The 21,550-nt window shown below is 39.3% G+C and overlaps 1 protein-coding gene across 7 annotated transcripts in view; it reads right to left on the bottom strand.

Moving 5' to 3' along the window:
• NUMB (NUMB endocytic adaptor protein) overlaps positions 1-21,550 on the bottom strand; it is an 89,538-nt gene that overhangs the window by 22,632 nt on the left and 45,356 nt on the right. For 6 of the 7 annotated variants that reach the window (XM_035900964.1, XM_009645549.2, XM_035900961.1 and 3 more), the window contains 2 exons: positions 14,689-14,832; positions 1,035-1,109 (listed from right to left, as the gene is read on the bottom strand). In XM_035900964.1, coding sequence (XP_035756857.1) covers positions 1,035-1,109; positions 14,689-14,814 — 201 coding nt within the window. In that variant the 5' untranslated portion in view covers positions 14,815-14,832. Of the gene's footprint in view, positions 1-1,034; positions 1,110-10,936; positions 11,012-14,688; positions 14,833-21,550 lie in introns of those variants that run through there. The other variant, XM_035900962.1, reaches the window with a different exon arrangement.

Genomic DNA, 21,550 nt, shown 5'->3' with positions numbered 1-21,550 from the left:
ATCCTCTGTTCGTGCTAGGGAGAAGGGAAGAACAGGTTTAGCTGGAAGCCATTTGAGCTCTCACATTTGGTGAGGGAAAAAAGTGACGTCCAGTAGCAGATATCTTAAGCTAGCAAAGGTGCAGTAGAAGTGTTGGATGTACTTTCAGTAATTTTGTTGAGCTGCAAAGATACAAGAGTTTCTTCCACTAAAGGCATCACTGAAGAACATATATAGCTAAGACACATAAGAGAAGTGATGAAAAGGACTGCAGTTCTCTACCTCCATTCAGACTTCAAATGTTAATGTCCTTTCTCCTTCTGTTCTCTTCAATGCTGTTTTAGCCCCAGTTCCTGGACAGACTGACCACTGCCTTTCTAGAGTTTGCTATTTCCACAGGATTTTGTGATATTACTACTGCAGGAAAGAGATGGCAAGACCTCTTCAAATGAGCCGCAGAAATACAAAGAGCTTTGAACGAGTGCCATTTACCAGAGCAAACGTTCACAGAAGCCAAACTAAGAGCAGCCCACTTCATGACATACCAGAATTAGGCAGCCTTCAGGCCACTTTGAGCAGATGCAAGCCAGATTATTTCATGCGTGGCTACAATGTTGCAGTGCATTAGAAAAAAAGCAGCCTAAATCAAGTAATATATTGTATAGTAATGGTGAATTAAGTCACTATTAAAGTGGCAGGCAACAGAGGGAGAGAGAGAGGGAGAGGAAAAGAGAGAGGGAGAAAGAACTGTTAAAAAACAATGGTTGAGTCCCATGTGGGTACCAACTTAGTCTCAAAGGTCACAGAAGATTTTTTTTTACACATTTGTTTTGCAAATCGTTTCTGGAAGTAGAAAGAACAGTTGTAACTCTCTCCCTCTCATCATCAGATTAGCACGTCCCCCTAACCGCAGCAGTGCTCTCAAACCGGCCAACTGTTCTCCTAACATAGGTCAAAAGTTCAGTCTTTAGCTGGGGCACTGCTGCCGAATGGACCTTTTCCAGTAACGCTCACAGCCCACATAGCCAACTTTTTTATGAAACAAATATACATACAGATTTCAGCCTCTTCACCGCATCTTCACAGATATGCATTCCTCTGGATTCATCCACTTCGACATGTCCCAAGTACTGCAGGAAAGAGAGGATGGGGAGAAAAGCTTAAGAGTTGCTCCTTAAACTCTCTGGGTTTAAAAATCCAATCTCTGAATTCATCTCAGTATAGCTGAGATGATAGCCATTACCAGCACATTGCTAGCCTTCTTTTGACACCTGTATTTGGAGGTTCGACTGCATTGATATAGGGCACCAGCATCAGTAGAAAAGCATAATCTAGAAATTTTGAGGGAAAGACAGACTTTCTTACCTGGGGGAAAAAATTAAATTGAAAGTAGAACTGTATTTTCCTGTTTATGAGCATGAGCTTTAGTCATTTTTTTCTACTAGCATAGCATGAAAGCCTTAAATTGATAGAGAGATGACTGTGAATAATGATAAATATGTTTAGTATCAAAAACTGAATTATACAACATAGTAAGATAACCAAATATATTTGAACATTCATGTCCAAATACAAGAAATTTCAATGTTGCAAACAGAAAACATCCTTCTTTTTCTTCTTCTTTTCCCCCCTTTTTTCAAAATTGTAAACAAAAATTGTTTATCCTTGTTACAACACCAGGCTCTTATGGGGACACCGAAACATTCACCTTTCTTACAAAAAGTTTTCTTTAAAAAAATCAGTTTTCTGTACATTCATCTTATCAAGCACAATTAAAAAAACCCCAGAAAAACAACAGTGAAGAGAAACTGCAAGTTTCAAAGCTTTAAAATTAATAACCCAGAATACATCCAAGTGTAGTGCTCAGGGTACTGTGGATAGTTTCATTTTACATCTGGCGGGGAGGGGGAAAGCTTTAAGTTTTCCAATTTCTTCCTACCTTTTCCAGTCATAGTTCTTTTTGATAGGGGAAGGAAATGTTCTCTCAGAAACATTCATATCCTTACTCAAAGTACTTAACTCTTGAGCAAAACCATAGAGATTATTAAATAAAATCTTTCTGAAGTTTTGTAATAAGAGGTATAGGTCAAAGAAACTTACTCCAATTCAGATGGCATTGTAAGAACTGCATGCAATTCAGCATTTATATTCTAGACTAGCTAGAGAGTGAAGAAATGGTTTTAAAATATCAGAATCAATGCTTGTGTCACTTAAAGCAGTGGTAAATCCAGCTTTAATAATCTATTGAGAAGTCCCACTGCATCACAGAATATTCTGTCCCAAGTTACCTGAAAACTCCCAGTTTTTGTTTCATTAATTACGATACCATACTTAACTGCATGAACAAAAAAAGATTTTACTCTTCAGCACCATATTGAAGCACTCTATCGGAATAACATAATAGATTCAGCTAACGGCCAAACTCAGACTGTTTTGAAGATTTAACAGAAATTTGAAAGTTGAGGCTTTTTTGCATGCAAGGTAAGAAGCTCCAAAAGAGGAGACTCTACGTATCACCCTACATACCATTAAACTGTTGAAAGATTTGAAAGATCTTAAGTGGTGGAGGGCTTTAACGTTAAATCTCACTATGCGGCATTTTTAAAACAGAGCAAATCTAGATGGAACAATTCTGCAAGAATTTCATTTAAACGAGCCCTCACAGCTGGAGAACAGCTTGAAAAATAAATTGCATAGAAACTACAAGGTAAGTAGAAGAGATCTAACACTAGAGTTTTTTCAAAATGAGGTCTGTGAGGCTGAAGCCTTATAATTGAATGCTGGAGCTGCCAAAACAGCAACTGTACTGCCTCAGCTGAGCTTGCTGAACACTTGCGCAAGAGCTTCATTTCTCCAGAACACACACTAACTAGAAAATTTGAATCCTAAAAATACACAGATAGTAACAATTAAAGGTGCATTTACTACGTGTCTGGAAGTATGTATTTATATCAACAGCTATCGTAGATGGATCTTTGGTTCTGCCATGACTCCTCTGGAAGTTCCAGAGATGCAGAAATTCTGCGGTTATGCATATTTTTTATGGGAAAGTTTGGGGTTTCGTAACTTAAGAAAGTTTGTCAACTTCTCTATAAAAAAGGAAGGGATACAGACAGGAACAAAGCTGAGGTTTACAGAGGACAGAAAATAATGATATATGCATGGAATGAGCCATCTAGTTTGCATGATCATTAAGTAAAGTATCATACAAATAGAGGACAACTTTCACATTTCCTGAGCTATCTGCAGATCTCATTTACCCCAGTGTAGGAAAAATGTTTCCAAGTGAAGATCCAAACCATTCAGTCCCTGTACTTGGCAACCTGCCTTTTGCTTGGAATAGGGAGAAACAGAGCAGGGTAAATATTGCCTCATGTCACACTCCAAAACAGACAACCATTTTCCCCTGCATTGCCAAACCTCTATTCAAGTCTCATGCTCCAACTTTCAGCAATCAGTCATGCCACTGCTGCTAGAGACAGCAAGTTTAACTGCAGTTTTCAATACGACTTCCACTCCAGTGAATGGGGACATTATTGCACATATCAAGTGCATCTACCCACACCAAAAGGGTACAATCCACAGACCTCATTGAGCATCAATCAATTCTGAATTATAAAAGAAATTACACTGCCACACAATACTTCTTTATGATATAGAGGACAAAAGGTGCTTTGTTTGCACTTACACTTTACGCTTTAAGCCCTTCATCGAAAAAACCTTGTTCTTCCCATTGCACCATTTTTGCAGAAGCCAGAAGCTCATCGCTATCAGTACGAGTGGCCTTGTACATTTTTCAGGCAGTTTCAAAATTCTTCCTGGGTTTTTTTCTGGGGTGGCGGTGTGCTAATTCCTTGTAGATACCAATATATTTTTAAGCTTCTTTCTTGTAAAAATAATTTTCAACAGTATAATCAAATCACAGTGGTCCTCTTCTTTTTTTCAGTCAAATCTCCCTTAAGCAGCAGGTTGCCTTCCAAGTCTTCAGGCTTATTTCTAAAAACTTTTTTTCCCCCTACTGCTGAGAGTAGATATACATGGCTCCTGTATTTAACCAGTGCTACAAGAGTTATCTGATTATTAATGGTTAGTAATCAAAGATGTAAATATTTCTTCAAGAAACTTGGCAAACAGCTCTGCTAGCAGACCGAGGCCTTACATTTTAATAAGAAATGTTAAATTGTAATTATATCACTACCTAACCTTGAATTTTAAATATTAGCTCAACTTATTAGTGTAACAGCATTTTATGAATAAAAGTTCAAAATTTAATAGTGAAAGAAAACATGGCCGCTTGTTAGATTAAGACACGGTCTGCTCCTTACAGCCTGAAGTAGAAGTTAAACACCAGAATTCAGGACTTAACAAAAATAAACCATCACGAAACTCTGCTGCCCTGTCACAGGAAAGAGACTGCATGGAAAACACTTTAAAAAGCAGATACATAAATCCTACACTCCTGTACACAACCTTTCAGGATCTCTGAAGGGAACTTCCCTTTCAGACTAAAGGAGAAGAAACATACTGCAAAGTGCCCAGGCAGCAATTTGTGCTATGTAAGTAAAATCTCACGCAAATCCATCGTGCCACATTACCACCAAACAGTCAAGGACTGGGACACATAATTACTGAGAGCACAAAATCGATGTGAACTGCATAAGCCACACCATGGTGGCTGATGACGCTGCCGAACAGTTAGGAAGGGGGTACCCTGAACATATTTGCAAAGAGCATTCCTTGTCACAAGGATCATGGCAGCTAGCATTCCTAGAGAAAGTGAGCACTTTTCCATCATGAAAGTGGATGTAGTAGGAATGCAGTATTAATATTGAATGCATTCCTACTTAATTTCCATAGCAACCAATGAATGATAGTCATGACATCAGCAATTCTCAGCCATAAGATGTTCTGTAAGAGATTTAATCCTTATACCAGAAATTAACCACCATTGCTTTTATAGAAAGCTAAAATCCTTGTGGATAGAGTCCACATACAAAGTAACATAAAATAAAAGCTCTGATCCAAATAAAATACTTTTGGGGCTGTTGGAGAACCCCTGAACACAAACATTTTAAAATAGAAGTATTGTTTATATTAACATTTTCAGAAAAAAAAAAAAGATATGACAGTGATTACTTGACAGTACAGCAAGTAATAAAAAGAGTTTCCCTCTTCAGCTCTGGGCTTCATGTTCTCTTTCACAGATGGTGGTGTTTAGTATCAATCTCAAGTCAAACAGAAAGCAGTCAACACAGGAACAAGTTAAACTGGCATGTAGCAAAACGCCCTTAGAACTCGAAAAGTGCTTGAGAAACTTTATTCTTTTTCAACATTTTAAACTTTTTCCAACTTCATCTAAAATGAACAACTTAAGTTACCATATCAAGTGGTTTTGGTGAAGTTGTCCTACTGCCTTCCCCCAAACACACTTTATTGAAATTGCTCCTAAGAAAACATCAAGGGCTGATGTATCAGGTCAGAAGCATTGCTGGTCAGAAACAAAAGAAATCTGTGTCCTAGTACAAGAAATACTGCCCTGATCTTCTTTCCTTGTTTTCATTTCTTTCACAGATACTTGGCTGACTCAGTTTTCAGACTTTCAAAGTTCAACAATAATAGCTGGCAAAAAGAAAGATCCTTCACCAGAACTCCTTCCGCCTGGACAACTCACTTGAGCTGGTTTTGTTTGTTCAAGCCCAGTAATATGCTATTACAGACTCTCTTCCAAACAGATGAAGCTACACAAATCACTTAAGTTCCCTCTGCATCAGCATATGTCAGCCTCACCTCTGTGCCTGGGAAGATCATGGAACAGATCCTCCTAGGAGCTATGCTAAGGCACACAGAGGACAGGGAGGTGAGACAGCCAGCATGGCTTCACCAAGGGCAAGTCCTGCCTGACCAACCTAGGGGCCTTCTATGATGGAGTGACTACATCAGCAGACAAGGGAAGAGCTACAGACATCACCTATCTGGACTTTTGTAAGGCCTTTGATACAATCCCCCACAACATCCTTCTCACTAAATTGGAGAGATACGGATTAAATGGGCACACTGTTTGGTGGATGAGGAATTGGTTGGATGCTCCCATTCAGAGGGTAGTGGTCAACAGCTCAATGTCCAGATGGAGACTGTATTGGGACCAGTACTGTTAAATATCTTCATCAACGACACAGACAGTAGAATTGAGTGCACCCTTGGAAGTCTGCAGACGACACCATGCTGAGTGGTGGAGCTGACATGCCTGAGGGATGGGATGCCATTCAGAGGGACCTTGACAAGCTCGAGAAGTGGGCCCATGTGAACCTCATGAGGTTCAACAAGGCCAAGTGCAGGGTCCTGCACCTGGGTCAGGGCAACCCCCAGTATCAATACACGCTGGGGGATGAAGGGATGGAGAGCAGCCCTGCCAAGAAGGACTTGGCGGTACTGGTGGATGAAAAGTTGGGTATCAGCTGACTGTGCGCTCGCAGCCCAGAGGGCCAACCATGTCCTGGGCTGCATCAAAAGAAGCATGGCCAGCAGGTCAAGGGAGACTATTCTGCCCCTCTATTCCATTCTGGAGAGACCCCACCTGGAGTACTGCGTCTGGCTCTGGAGCCCTCAGCACAGGAAAGACATGGACCTGTTGGAGTGGGTCCAGATGAGTGCTACAAAAATGATCAGAGGGATGGAACATCTCTCCTATGAAGAAAGACTGCGAGAGTTGGAGTTACTCAGCCTGGAGAAGAGAAGGCTTTGGGGAGACTTTATTGCAGCCTTTCAGTACTTAGAGTACATAAGATGGGGACAAACTTTTTATAGCAAGGCCTGTTGCAATAGGACACGGGGTAATCATTTTAAACTAAAAGAGGGTAGATTTAGACTAGATGTAAAGATGAATTTTTTTTACAATGAGCATGGTGAAACACTGGAATGGGTTGCCCAGAGAGGTAGCAGATGCCCCATTCCTGGAAATTTTCAAGGTCAGGTTGGATGGGGCTCTGGTCAACCCAATTGAGTTCAAGATGTCCCTGCTCATTGCAGGGGGATTGGACTAGGTGACCTTTAAAGGTCCCCTCCAACCCAAACTATTCAATGATTCTATGTTCACATGTGCCCTTTTATTTGCAGTAACAGACTTGGCTCTTCAGATTACATTTGAAACTAGATGGATAAAGGAAATGGGCTTACTCTAAGTCTTGTCTTGGCCAAGGTGTCCTGTGCTAAGGAACTAGCAGCCATAGAGAAAAGCACACCACCATTTCCTTGGTATTTTTCCTAGAAGCAGTGACATTTCTCTTTCTTCCCCTGTGTAAGTACTATTGTCTCTACAACTGGGGTATTATTTGTAACAGTAAGACTGTTACAGTAAGACTGACTACTTGGCATCTGCATATGTACATAGGCTTCTGGAATTGGTATTGCTCAAGAATTAAAGCTGGAGCTCCACGGTTTCACAGTGAAATGCTGTCTTGCAACTAGACATAAGCTAAATCCAGAAAGCCTGGATACATCTTAAAGCTGAGCTACTTTTCCACTGACTTCTGTAAGATTTACATCCCAATGTCCAATACTTTATTTCTCTCCTCTCTCACACCAATGCTCCTGCTTTTTTAATTTATCAGTTTGAAACAGATGTTTGCTTAGACATATCTGTAGAAGCACAGACAACAGAAAACCCGTGATCAAGCATCAGTAAACAAAGCTTAATTCTGCTTAGTCAAAGCTACAGGTTAGTTACAATGCTATGCATGTCCTTAGGGCCCAACTTCTTCCACTTCCCCAAGTCACCAGAAATGAAAATGTCTCAACAACCTGTTAAACCCCCCAAACCAGGAGCTGTAACGGCCTATGACTGTCTCTGAATAGCATGGGTCAAAAGAACCTAACTCTAAAAACAAAGCAGTACCTATAACAGTAGTTCTCCATGTCCCTTCACATCACGCCCACCTAAGAGGCACACTGTGCATTTCACTTACTGATTCTCCCATCATATTTATCAGCGTGAACAGCACCAACACTGCGAGGGAACAGCAAACATTTCCAGATAGGACTACTGAAGATGAAGTAGCAAAGCTCCATACAGGATACACAAATGCTATATTCTTCATATTCTCAGAAATCCCTAAAACAACCTCTTGAGCTCCTTCTCTGCTTTATGTAGGACAGCACTCGCCTCAAGGCAGGATCTACTTCCACATCTACATCAGAGAAGTCAGCCTGGAAGTACTATGACATTTCTGTAACTGGAGATCAATAGGGTAGACCTTCTACTCTGCAGCTTACATGCCTCACTGTTAGAAAGGCAGGTTGTTTTGCTGAGGAGTTCATGTTGTTAACACCTAATGCTTAAACCCACTATTTCTCCTTGCCCCTTTACAGCTTCATGTGTGTACTCTTAGACTTAGGTTTTCGACTATTCACGCTGATGTGCAATTCCTACTTTTTCAGGAGTTCAGGATTAGTAAATAAACTTAAAATTTTCTTTAAAATAAGAAAAAAAAAAGAAAATCAAATGTTGATAGCACAAAGTTTTATAAACAAACTGCGCAGGTGCACATAGCAGCTTTTCTTCAAGTCCCACAAAAAAAAAAAAAATCAGCTTTCATTTATGACACTGGAAATCCCCTGGTTTTAAAAAACAAAACACCCAGAATTAAAAAGTATAACTCAATGAAAACTTTTTGATTTCCAACAGCTAAATTACATTTAAAAGAAATATTCCTGCAAGGATATCCAAACCATTTTTATCACTCCAAACATGAATAGTCGTATCTTTAAAACAATTCGAAGTTTACTAAACAATTTAAGAATTTGGCCTTGGCCAAAGACAGGAAGGTTTTAAAACTGATTAAGAAACTTCATGTAAAACTTCTTGTTTGCAATGCTATTCAAACAAAACTAAGGGTTGAACATAAGTGTGAAAAGTTTAAAGATTAGGGATTGCATTACATTCCTTTTAATCGTAACAAAAATGCATAGGAATATATTGGAGACAAGCCTCATACCTTCTGTTATAATCACCACTCTTATAATTAGCAGCCTTCAAGCTTTTTTCTTTTGATCCTAAATACTGCAGGATTTTAAAAACATACTTTTGCTTACTGCTGGGTTAGCATTCAATAGGAATGGTTATTGTTCACTGCTAACATCAGTTCATGCCTTAAGAGGTAGGGATTTGTAGTGTTTAACGTGTAAGGCTGTGCAACATTTCAGAAATCAGCAGATTTGTCACATTAACTTCTTAAAAATACTTAACATAGTTTCCAAAGACTATTCAAGCATCTCAAGCTTTCACAGTCAAAAATATCACATGCCTAACTTAAAGGCACTTCAGCATCAACATGCTGGTAAACTCTTTCATGGCTACTATTATTTCCAACTAGAAGTACATTAAGACATAAAATAAAAGCCACAGAATGGCATGCAAGTTGTATTTATAAACTGATTAAAAATAATTTGACATTTACAAATTTGACATTAAGCAATGAAGTTCGGAAGTAAAATCCAAAACTAAGGAGGACAACTGGGCAGATACTAGTGGTGCGAGAGCACACAGCAAAGTGACAGAAATGGGCTATTTCCTACTGATAGCAGTTTCAGGATGGCCAACGTGTGGCCTAATGACATAACATGCTGCTGGGTCACAGGGACCCCAGGGATGAGAACTGACTCTCACAAGTCCCAGTGAGGAGTGAGGATACTCTACAGGGCTCAGTGCAAGTTGTTCCCTTTTATTCTGTCTCTGCTTCAATACAGAGCAATACGGTGTCCTCCAAACATCTCCCACCAAAGCAAGAGTTAGACAGGAAACAGCTGAAGAGTATTTACTCTGAAAAGTCAATTCTTTTATGTGTGAATGTATAACTGTATTCACACAACTTTTATTTGTCAACACTAACACAGAAATCAAGACTCAGTGGAAAGGCTAACTCACATGATACCAGGCACTCAGCAGCAAATCCTGGACTTCAAATTCAAAAATACAAATGTGGTTTGTTACTCTCCCACATGGACTTTTTTCACTGATATCTTTAGTCTCCCAGTTGGAATAAATGCAAGCAAACCTGCAGGCTACAGGCAACAGCAGCCTTAGACGCATTAAGGTCAAAAGAGACTGGCCACCAAAAACGTGAAAGTGACAGAATAAAACTGGTTAGATTCATCCAAGTTATATGTGACTGTTGCATGTTCTAGAACCACAGGTAGGAATCGGCTATCAATATTCTGTTTAACATATCCGGTTGGTTAGAACTACCAAGAACTTGCAAATGTTTGGTTTGTTAAGTTCTGTTAAGTAGAGGAAAATGACCTAATTTTGCTGATACCAATTTCACAGGCCAGTTACTCTAAAGTGCATTTGTATGAATAAAAACTACTTACCCAGAGGGACATTCGAAAAGGCATTTCAGACAAAAGAAGCCCTAGTGTCAAATATTTTAGTCATTAAAACATAGAACAGCTGCATGTTCACAGTGAGGCAGTGTCTGGAGCAAGAAAGCAAGTTTGAAAATGTGTATGCCAATGAGTTTCATTTTTTGCAATTATGATATACAAAGATTGTGTAAAAATAAATTACAGCACTGATAAGCACAGCTGTAATGTCTGTTAGAATACTTCTGAATAGTTTTAAATACAATGTCTCTGTCTAAGTCTTACAATCATTACGTACATCCGGCACAGTTTTTCTCTCAGGGGGAGGATGCGCTACTGAAACATGGTAGTTACTTTTTAGTTTGTTATGATAGTGGAAGAGAATTCAACCCTGCAAATACACTTCTGTGCAGATTTTCCAGCAGCTGTAACAGTGCCACATTTAATAACGGGGCAACTCTGAGTACATCTATAAAAGCTGCAATGTATCATGCCTCCACACTGCAGAAGTCAGGAGAGCAATACCATTATGTTCCCAACGGAATAGCAGAAGTCTGCACCTCCTACTTGTCTAAACACAAGCTTAACATCCTTTTCATACCTTTGCTGACAGACAGGCACCTGTCTCTGCTGATGCAGTCGAGTGCAAAAAAACCATTCAGTTGTATGCTCCAGCATCCTGGCTCTTCTTTCAATGCAACTTCAGCAGATTCACAGCAGTTTATGCAGAGGAGCACTGCAGGAAAGTCAGTAGCCATTCCAAGGCTCTATTTTGTATGTGTCAGATTACCACCTCAAGCGTGGTTTGATTTCCAACAGACTGAAGAGCTATCTGTAAATACATCCTACACACACTAAGATGACTGAGGAAAATATGATCAGTGGCTGGTTACATACAACGCAGCCACCCCATCTAGGGGAAAAACACAGACTGTTAAACAAAACAAAACAACAACAACAAAAAAAGTGTTATTGCCTAAAAGTAACAGTACGTGCCCAGGATTATCACACCTCCAGATTTACAAGCACAGCACTGGAGAGAACCAAACCTGAATCAAACCCACTTCCCTGAATTTTAAAGCAACAAGGTAATAGGAATATTGCCAATACCTTCCACAGAGCACCTTCTCTACCGAAATGAAGACTATCCATAGATGCATCAGATTTGCTCAAAACTCAACAGCACACTTAGGGACTTTAATTAACAATAAAGATCAGCTGTGGATGTAGCACAGGAAAAGTTTCAAGGACTGCGCCAATGTAGAAAACCTTACAACAACATTAGATCTGTTTGCAGTACAGCATCCTCAAAGCACAATGAATGAGCAGCTCCTGGAGCCCCTGTCCAACACTACCAGAACGAAGCCTGGAGGCAGGACGAAATCCTGTTTGCAACAGGACTTTCAAAGTGCTCCCACATGTTCTGTAATACCTAAAAAAGGATAAATCTGTGCTAGCACACTACATACACCCCAATTCTGGGCAAAATATAAATGCCCAGTGGCACAAAGTTAAAACACACACAAACTTAACACTCCTTTAAGAAAGTGACGTATTTTTCACCCATCAAACTTTCATGATCTTTCTCTTTTCCAAGAGAAACTGAGAGCAAACATTCCTTACTCTGCATTTGCAGTAGTCTCCTCTCTCCAAAAAAAAGAATGTTAGAGTCTTACCTAAATAAAATAGCAAGCATCAGAAGAAACAAAGCCATCAACATGGCTGCTACTACATCAGTTTCACATATTTTACTTTCATACAGAAAACCTTAAAGACAGGTGTAAAGACATTTGTTAACAATTCTCAGGTCTTCATCTGCTATACAGGTAAAATCTTCATCATCCCTGCAAAAGCCAGAGTTCAGTCTTTCTACTCAGCTATGCTGTGAGCTCTGAATAATTACAGCCGATGATTTTTAGAGAGTGGGCAAGGCAGACCATAGCGAATAAGGACAGGTTAACCCTCCCAGAAACATATTAAACTGTGGTTGAGCAGCTATACTACAGGCAATGGGCCACTCTGGAATCCCCATTTAGGAACTTCAAGAAAATGAAGATATTTTCACCATGTTTCAGACTTGAATGTATTCCTATTCATTAACCATTTTTCCCAAAATATCTCAGTTTATTTTGCTCCATTGAGGAGCATCAGGAAGAAAAGTCACCCCATCAGATATTTAAGGACATAGGCGACAGCACACTTTTCCTGGAACATAAGAATTTCCGAATAATACCGAAGAACAGTGTGACAGGATACTCTCCTTCAATAGCACAAAGTTCTATTCTTTTTGTGAGCAAAATATAGTACCACCCACTAAACCGATGACTCTACATCTGGTTTATCTTGCTCACTCACAATAGCATACTTCCTGTCTGTATCTATTAAACGCCAGTGAACACCCACTTTGTAATCCAAGCCTAATAAAAACTTCCACTACTGCCCATCTCAAGGCACAGTATTTTGGAAGACAAATTCGAATCAAATAAGCTAAAACACCTCTTAATGTTGAATTGTTCTGATTTTAAGTTTTCACGTATTTGCAAGTTCTTTAAAGACATCAATAGTGTACCATTCGGACCAAATCAGGAAGTATATGTAAAGATGCATTTACTTCAGAGTATTTTTTCCAACACACAAATTAATTCAATGAGTTCCAATATAAAGCGGGCAAATAAGGGTAAACAAGTGCCATTATGATGACAGGATGCAGAGACTGATCCATCTCTATGCCTCTTCAGCACAGAATAGCCCAAAACCTTCTTTGACTTCGGGTACATGTGCCCAGAATAGATGAATGCTTCATTTAAATACAGGAAGCATTTGTCATTATAAGTGCAAGTCCTGACGGAGAGTTAAAAAAAGTCAGTCTTTAAACAGCAAGAAGTAGTTCACACCCTTTGTGTTCAGTCAAGGATTGAAAAAGTTGGAGTAAAACTAATGTCTAGAAATTGAGCATTTTACTTTTTTAACCTGTGTAATGGCTAAAATACTAAAAAATAACGATCCTTAAGCTAACATCTCTGTTCTCTCCTAGACAATGTTAAACCTTAATCTAAGTTTGAGCTTCAACAGAGGAGTTACTGACTTTTCAAGCTCTGGCAAAACACCATCAATTTAGTATTGGATTACAGTTCCTTCCTTTTAGCAGAAAACTAGCACAAGACAAATAAGCAAGCAACCATAACAAACTAGAAACATTATATACACTTGAGTATATGTAAAAGCACATATAAGCAACTACACTAGGGTAAAGTAGGGCATAAACCTAGTGTGAGAGTTACCTCAAATTTACTGTATATCTGCACATACCCACAGCTTTACAAAAATATGTAACAGACAGTTTCAGGAGTTCCACCTAGCAACATTGCCTGTTTATCTATGGGACAGAATTACTTTAAGTAATTAAGTACAAATAAAAACTAATAAAAGGTCCTTAGGTGTCATAACCATAGACTGTTTTCCTTGTGCACAGATATTTAATCCGTTAGCTTTCCATAAGTGTAATTTACTTACAATCTATTGTAGAGTTAGTATTAAGTGTGCTTTGAGGAAGAAAGCTTTTGATTACAAGGGGAGCATATGCAACATGACACCTTAAATTTGATATTTCTTTTTATTATATGTCTCAAGTATTAATATTAAATATTATTCTAAAATATTAAAATTTCTTAAAGAAAGGGGAAGGACAAATGGTGACATAAAAGAAAATACCTATTTATAATACTCCAATAATCTGGAAAGAGTTCTCAGAATTCAAAAAGGTAATTTCAGTTTCACATGCATTAATAGTCTGTAATATACACACACACACAAAACTGTAGCACAGAAGACACTCTCAGAAGTTAGCAAGTGCTTACAATCTCAGGCACTGGAAGGAAACCCTGGTGTTACTTTGCAATGTTTTCAATTATCAAAAGGGAGGAAGGATTCCTTTCCAAGCACAGCCCACTGCTTACCTTACAAGTCAAACTGTAACCGTAACTCCACTTTTAACAGAGAGAACAGTGTACCTTTCCATGCAATCCAAGAGGTCTATCATTTCTGCTCTTCCAGAAAAATGAAGACAAATATTATATTACTCCTCTGACTAGATACATGATTTATTTCAACTAGATAATAATATAGAATATCTCAGACAGTGATTTTCCAAGGCATTTGTTACATGAGTCATCTGGCTTTAAAAAAAAAAAAAAAAAAAAGCCACACATCCTTTGCAATGAGCACTGACTGTAAAATAGGTCAGTGTATAATGAAGCATGCCGCTGGCTTATGCTTGCCAAAAAAAAAGCCCCAAATAATAATTCATGGCAAGAGTACCTCATGGATATCTGAAAGAAAGGCAGAAACTCTTACCTTAACAGGAAAGCTACACTTGCCAGTACGAACGCCTTCTTCATCAGTCTGCCACTGATGAGGCCTACTGGCCTCTGGGACGTAGACATCTTTCTTTCTCCTAAAGCTTTGCCGTAATTTGTTCATTTCTCAGATTTTCACTTCCTAGAAGAAGAAAAAAAGAATGTTGCCGATAGGCACCAAAACACACCTTGAGTCAACCACCATCATGACAAATGTCCCTGTGAAAAATCTGGGCTTCTGCAAATATGAATGGAGGTCCCTGCAAAAGGAAAATATTTTTGGACATCGATTCAGACAAAGATAGACACTCACTTCAAAGTAGAAAACGCAGATCCACATTACTTGTTTAATACCTTTCCACAGCAACTGAAGCATTAGACCCAGGAATAACTATTACTCTGAGCATAAGGTTACCTAAAATAGCTGGCAGAGAAGCTCTGAAGAGCGATGCGCATGAAATCCTGCCTCCACGAATTTAAACACCTACCCAGAGCAACCAAGCAGGACACCAGTAGCACAAGCTTCCAAGGCACCCATGCAAGGCAAGGATTCATAGCCCTAAGACTGCTCCTAAAATTAGGTGCTTGTGCTGTTCTTTAAGTATGAGTGAGAAGTTCATGCTTTTACTCAGGGGCACAGTCCAGCCCTTGCTTATTCTACTGGTGGAAGCTCATACGTTTAAATGAAAAATGCAGTGATTTGACTTCCATGTCCTGGGTAAATCTCTAAAAAAATATGTACTCTTACCTCTTCGGAAGGGGAAGACAGTTCTGTAATTACTCTTCCAAAGCCCAGAATTAGATGCTTTTTTATACACTGTTCTCTTACGTATTGGTTTCTATATACTATCTAAACTACCCTTTAGACATGCTCACTTTTATTAGATTCAAACTACAACTAGCCAAGAAGCTATCAGAGAAAGTACTACTAATAAAAAGACTCAATATTCAGCTACTGAAATAAAATCATATGGGATACAATGCGGGGAATATAGAAAATATTCTGAAAGGCTTCTTGAGATATTGCTCATCTTTCCTGAAAAAGAAACCTGCTTACAAACATGATGCCTCATTTTGATAGAAAAAAAAAGACTGCAGAATACAAGGCAACAAAATCTAACTGCATTATATATGCTTATTTCCCATTAGATTAACTAAGCTACAGAAAATAGATGTTTATGGGTGTCAATAGGCAGCCTTTGAATGAAAGCAGCTTTAAAAGCACTTTAACACTTTTAAACCCTGAAAAGATCTAGTGTTTTCCAGTTAAAACTATTTGACATAGGTGAGAAAAATCAACACATTCATGTTTGCGGTATCTGGCATTTAAGAAGTTTAAATTCAAAATGCAACAATTTCACAGCTGAACAAAAGTCAGAAATCAAAAGCATTGCAGAAAATCACTGCCCACTACTATTTCTGATCAGCCAAATTAAAAATACTAAATTGGCTTATATCTCATGACACACTTTAGCCAGTCCAAGTAACAAAAAGGTGTGAGATTTGGCACTGGCTCCCCAAACCCTCCTTCAGCAATTGTCACTCTCCTCCTCAAGCTGTAAGCCATTAGGCAAGTCAGTTCCCGCTGCATCTTATGGGCATGGCGTTGGCTTGTTTTGCTAGAATCTTCCATCTTTCCATAATCTATTAAAAGCAATACTGTAAAATAAGTAATAACTTAAAGATACACCCGTGGATAAATAAAACACCACTACGTCACTCACTAGAACTGGGAAATTTATGTGTGGTGATGCTAATACTTGTTGAAGTGCAAATAAGCATGCTGCTCGTGCACGAGTTCAGTGATGAATTAATGTGATGCTGCCTGGTCTTGTAGCATTGCGGGGCATTCTTTCAGCATAAGGGATAATTCCTGAAGTATTTCTACATTAGCAAACAACCAGACCAAACTCCACTTTTGCAGCAAACACCTGTGCCCAAAGCTGCTTGATGAGCATCTGAAAGCAGTAAGGTGAGGCACTCTAAGAACTCCAAATCTCTCTTGCAAATTAAGTGAAGGGTTTGGATGTACGGCAAAGGCTAGATGACTGTCCCTGGGAGGGAGCACATACCTAGAATAGCCACGAGCTCTAACAAACAGTCTAAGAGCAGGGATAGGAAGTTCCTCCCGGATTCTCACTCGTCATTACCTAGTTATAAAGCAGTGTTAGCATCATTCCTTCACAGCTGCAAAATGCCTGACATAACTAGTAACATGAAATGTTTTCTTGAGTTTACTTGATAGGATTTAGAGATTAGAACATGTGTGCAAAATAAAAAACATGCACATTTCTTAAACAAGCCAAAGCAGCTCCTCTACAAGCAGTTTCTTTATTTTACAAGCTAAAAGCCATTTAAAAATCTTTGAATGTGCAAAGGCAATTCTGGAAGTTTTAAGAGAAGGTGCGAGGCTTCTATTCTCCATTAAGACTTAGAGATGTGTTAGAGCAGTATTAGTTATGTATTTTGCTTTACAAACTGCAGGCAGAGGAGTCTGTACATCACCGAGTCTAAAAGAACCAGAATTTCAAGGGAGCCATTCGATCACCTCGGGCAGGTGATCTGTGCCGCAGCAAGTCGGCTCACGAGGACAGACACCCACGCTCTTGTCCCTGCTGAAGACTGGCAGTGCCACAGCACGATGAGCAGAACCACTGTTCCAGCTCCTTCGGTGCAAAGCTCAGGAGCACAAAGCTCAGGAGTCTGGTCTGCACATAGCTTAAAGCCCAGCTGCCCAACCTTGCACTCGGGGGACTGAGAAATGGGCATAGTTCTGCCAAAAAGGGCAACAGACTCTTAAACTGATACAAACCAATGCAGTAAGGCTCATCTGCCAGTATTCTGAGTATAACAGATTAAAAAACGCTTTGTAGAAATTTCAAATCTACAAACATGTAAATACAACCTGTGGAAAACTTTTCAAGGTAACTCTGAATCTCAAAAGCTTCAGTAAGTAACAAAACAAGAACTAAGAATAGCACACAGCCACATTACCACTTGTGAAATCGCAGGCTAATTGCCTTATCGTAACATTTGCTTATGAGAGCATTTCCTTGGGCTTCTCCCAAGAAGCACTGCTTTTGCCACGAGACTGGTACCTTATCGGGTATTTATTCCAACCAGGAATCTCAACCCATGGGAGGGGGGATGACAATAAGAGTTCCTCAACTACACTTCCTGTAAGAAGTCTAAGTGGCATTTTGCCCAAAAGTATTTCCTTTTCACTGAAAACCAAACCTATTTTCCTACATGTTCTAATTTTGAGGTCATGTTGGCAACAAGCAGTTTAAAAATATCTTATTCTATTTAATAGAAATGCCAACAAATAGCAAGATTAATTTCTGGTCAGGCAACCAGAGAGCCTTCTCCAACTGCCACACTTGGATCTTCTGAGCTGTCAGACTTTTGAGTAGGTTGCAAAACAGTTTGCCCTATTTTGCCTAACACCTAATTTGCTGGTAACATGCATGTCAGCCCAATATAACTAGAATTGCCATCTGATGGGAAAGCGTTAAGTAAAAAATTCACCCAGGTTGCATATTTGAAGATTCAGGAGAGAAGCACACGAATTGCTGCAATTAAGTGCTGAAATTTCTACTAATTTTGTCTGGAGCTCAAAATCCCTGCACAGGAGCTCCAGAGAAAAATGAGTGAGTGTTTTCTACTTGAATTCTTTGCAGTGCACTTCACGTTTCCATACAAGCGTAGCATGCCTGCTGACACGAGAGACACCAACCTAGGCTGCAACAAGCTAGCGGGGTATTTTTTACTAAAACTGAGAGCATCACTGATGCTGTAAAAAGTTGTATACTGTCTTGGGATTACGTAGGCTGAAAGTTTTCGGTCCCCAATTTTTCTATATTTAGCAACTGATTTTTGACTTGTAATTAGAAGTATTTTAAAGACTGCGAAGAAGAAACAAACCAAACCGCCAAAGACGCTATTTCCTTTTCACTTTTACAACCCCAAATTCAGCTTGGGCCTGGAGACAGGACAATGGAGAAGCAGTATTTGAAGATAAACCTGGTGAAAAGCCAAGATGAGAAACTCAATCTAATTAATTCACAAAATGTAGTGTTGTATCACAGACAAACAGGTAGCAAAGGCTGGAAGCACAGAGATCTTCTGGAGAAAAGAAGAAACGGGGCCGCTTTGGGTTCTGTTATATTTCAAGGTTATCTCTACAAGAAGGCTAACTGCAGACAGCTGGACATCTGAATGGTCATTCCCATTGGAGAAAAACAAAAACAAAAATAAAACCCCACAAACCAAAACACCTCCACCACTTCTGCAGTCCAAGAGATTACAACATTAGGCTAAACATTAGACCAGTTCCCAAACCACCAAACCAGCATCTACAAAGGGCATGGAAAAGACAGAAGTTATTCACACAGTGAGTTTATAAATTTACGTTGTCATTTATTTTTATGCCAATTGATATATTTTGGATAGTTTGAAAACACAGCTCTAAAGCCAACTGAAGGAGAGCTTTGGCACCATATTCTTCTGACCAGCTGAAATGGTATCATTTTAACCCGTATCAGTTCACTGACAACTCAGGGGCGGCAGAGACAGAAACAACGTTGTCACAGGGAAAAGTGCATGTTGAAGCACTCCTGGCTTCATTGCCTTATGCATCATCAGGTTGTGGCTCCAGAACAAATTACTGCAAGATAAACTAGCATGTTAATTCATGTCTTGTTAGCTGCTCTGCTGTAAGAATGTGTTCACTTTTACCCTTCAGTGAGCACAAGCCAGCCATTTATCCTTCAGCAAGAGATGGGTAAGCTTTCACATTAACTGACGTTAGATCAGGTGGGAGCTGATGATGATGCAAATTTGGAGCTTAGCTTGCCTCGCAGGAGTTTACACACGTACCCATACCTTCAGATAAGCAGTTCATTTACACTAGGCATACATGTTTCTTGCATAGCAGTTGCTGCTACAAGGTGATCCAAACTACAGAATCTGCAGGGCAGAAGGACAGTACCGGTACCTGAATTGTGTTCATAAATTTAAGTGGTTACATGTTAGGCTAGGGGTACTACAAATTTCATACTCCTAAGCAACCACTTACAGTTTCAACACTGAGGACAAAAAAACAGCACAAACCCATTTTTATCTTCTTTCTGAACTCTAGCCTTCACAAAGGTTATTTAATCTGCATTCAATAATATGGCATCTCTTCTGTTTGCAGTGGAAAAGGATGAAAACTGATTTTATGTCTCCAGCCAGTTTTTGCAAACCATTCAGAGGGTTTGGGATTACTTTCTGTTTTCTCTCAGAATTGAATACTGTTTTCTATTTACTTCACCAATTCAGGAAAAAAAAAAAAAAAGTCATGGGTCAAATAAGGGCAAAGTACTCTCTGAAGCCTGCAACCAATACAGAGTAGCCAGGGCACAGGAGGGAACGACCTCCCCCCCCAGGTTCATCCTCCTGCTTTGGAGCACAAGGACTCCTGAAAGCGTAAACCATCAGGAGTAGGCCAAACTGACACACCAGTAAAAATCCTAGAGGTATGCATTTCAAACAGCGGGGAAGTCTAGGTTTAAGAACAATGTGTTATAGGTTCCATTTTAAAATTTACAAGGCTCCATATAAAACTAATTCAATTAAAATGTTACAATCAGGCTAAGCAATTATATTTTTCTTTTTTTTTTTTTTTTTTTTTTTTTAAATCTCATTCATACCTCTGTTGCCTGCTGGCCACACACAGGTGAGGTAGGAGCAGCTGCACAACTATCAGCTCCTACATGCTCTTTCCCAGTAAAAGGCACCTAATATTACTAATAAAAAAGGACCAAGCCAAACAGAGCCCCAAACCCAGAGCAACAGGTTCATCCATCTTGAATATGTTTTTTTGCCTAAGAAATACCAGGCATTCTTGACATCAAAGCATTCTGAATAAGGATGAGTTTTTCTTGCCAAAGTTACCTGATACTTGAGACCCAAGAGGACATTCAAATTGCCTTAATCTCATTTAAAAAAAAAAAAAAAAAAAAAAAGTATTTGCCTAACCTACTTACTAGGAAAACACTCCAGAAACATTCCTCGGCAGGGCTGTGAAGGTCTGTATCCTCAGAAAACTCGAAGATCTGTATCCTCAGAAAACTCCACGGCTTTGAGTTCTTGTGCAAGTACAACTTGGTCACACCTGTCCAAAGGCTCATGTCTATCAGCTATCTTTTTAGCATTATCAAAACTTGAATTTATTACAAAATCCGCAAGGGTCCACACCAAGATGTGCAAACTCCCCACACTTCCATATTCCAGAAGAGTATTCCACATTGCTTTTCCCTATAAAACTCAGTTCACTACTGACACTTCAACATTATTGTAAATCTTGGCTATAACCGGGACACTAGGACATCAGCAAGGAAGTATGCTTGTTTCCAGCCATTTTCTTGGGACGAGGTTTGGTTTTGGCAGGCTTACCTGAAGTGCAAGCACAAATACAAAGAAGTGGTTCAAACCACTTATATCTATTTTGCTTTCTAACGCACCGTTTGAATCTCTGAATTTAAGGTGACAAGGTAAGTACGTTTCATTTCTAAGAAAGAGGCAAGCTAGGAAAGCAAGTTGATTGCCACGAAGGTAAATAGTCTGTCTGTCTATTATGAAGCAGCCAGAATGGAGTTTTACTTCTCTGAAAAATCCTTATTAAGCATTGCTGCTAAACGAATGGTCTCCCCTCCTCTCTCGCTTACACAGTACAAAACCACGTAATACCCTATCTCTCCAAGCCTACTGTAAAGGTTAGCCAAAACTTGCTGCAATTGCCTTGCAACAGCTTCTCTGCAATTATTCACCAGCACAAGAACACAAAGTACCCTTATCTTCTAAGGAAAAAAAGGTCA

The sequence above is a fragment of the Egretta garzetta genome, unplaced genomic scaffold (genome assembly GCF_000687185.1).
Source record: "Egretta garzetta isolate BGI_Z169 unplaced genomic scaffold, ASM68718v1 scaffold828, whole genome shotgun sequence".
Taxonomy (NCBI): Eukaryota; Metazoa; Chordata; class Aves; order Pelecaniformes; family Ardeidae; genus Egretta; species Egretta garzetta.
The sequence above is the reverse complement of the archived record's forward strand: the minus strand, read 5'-3'. Positions and strand labels throughout refer to the sequence as shown.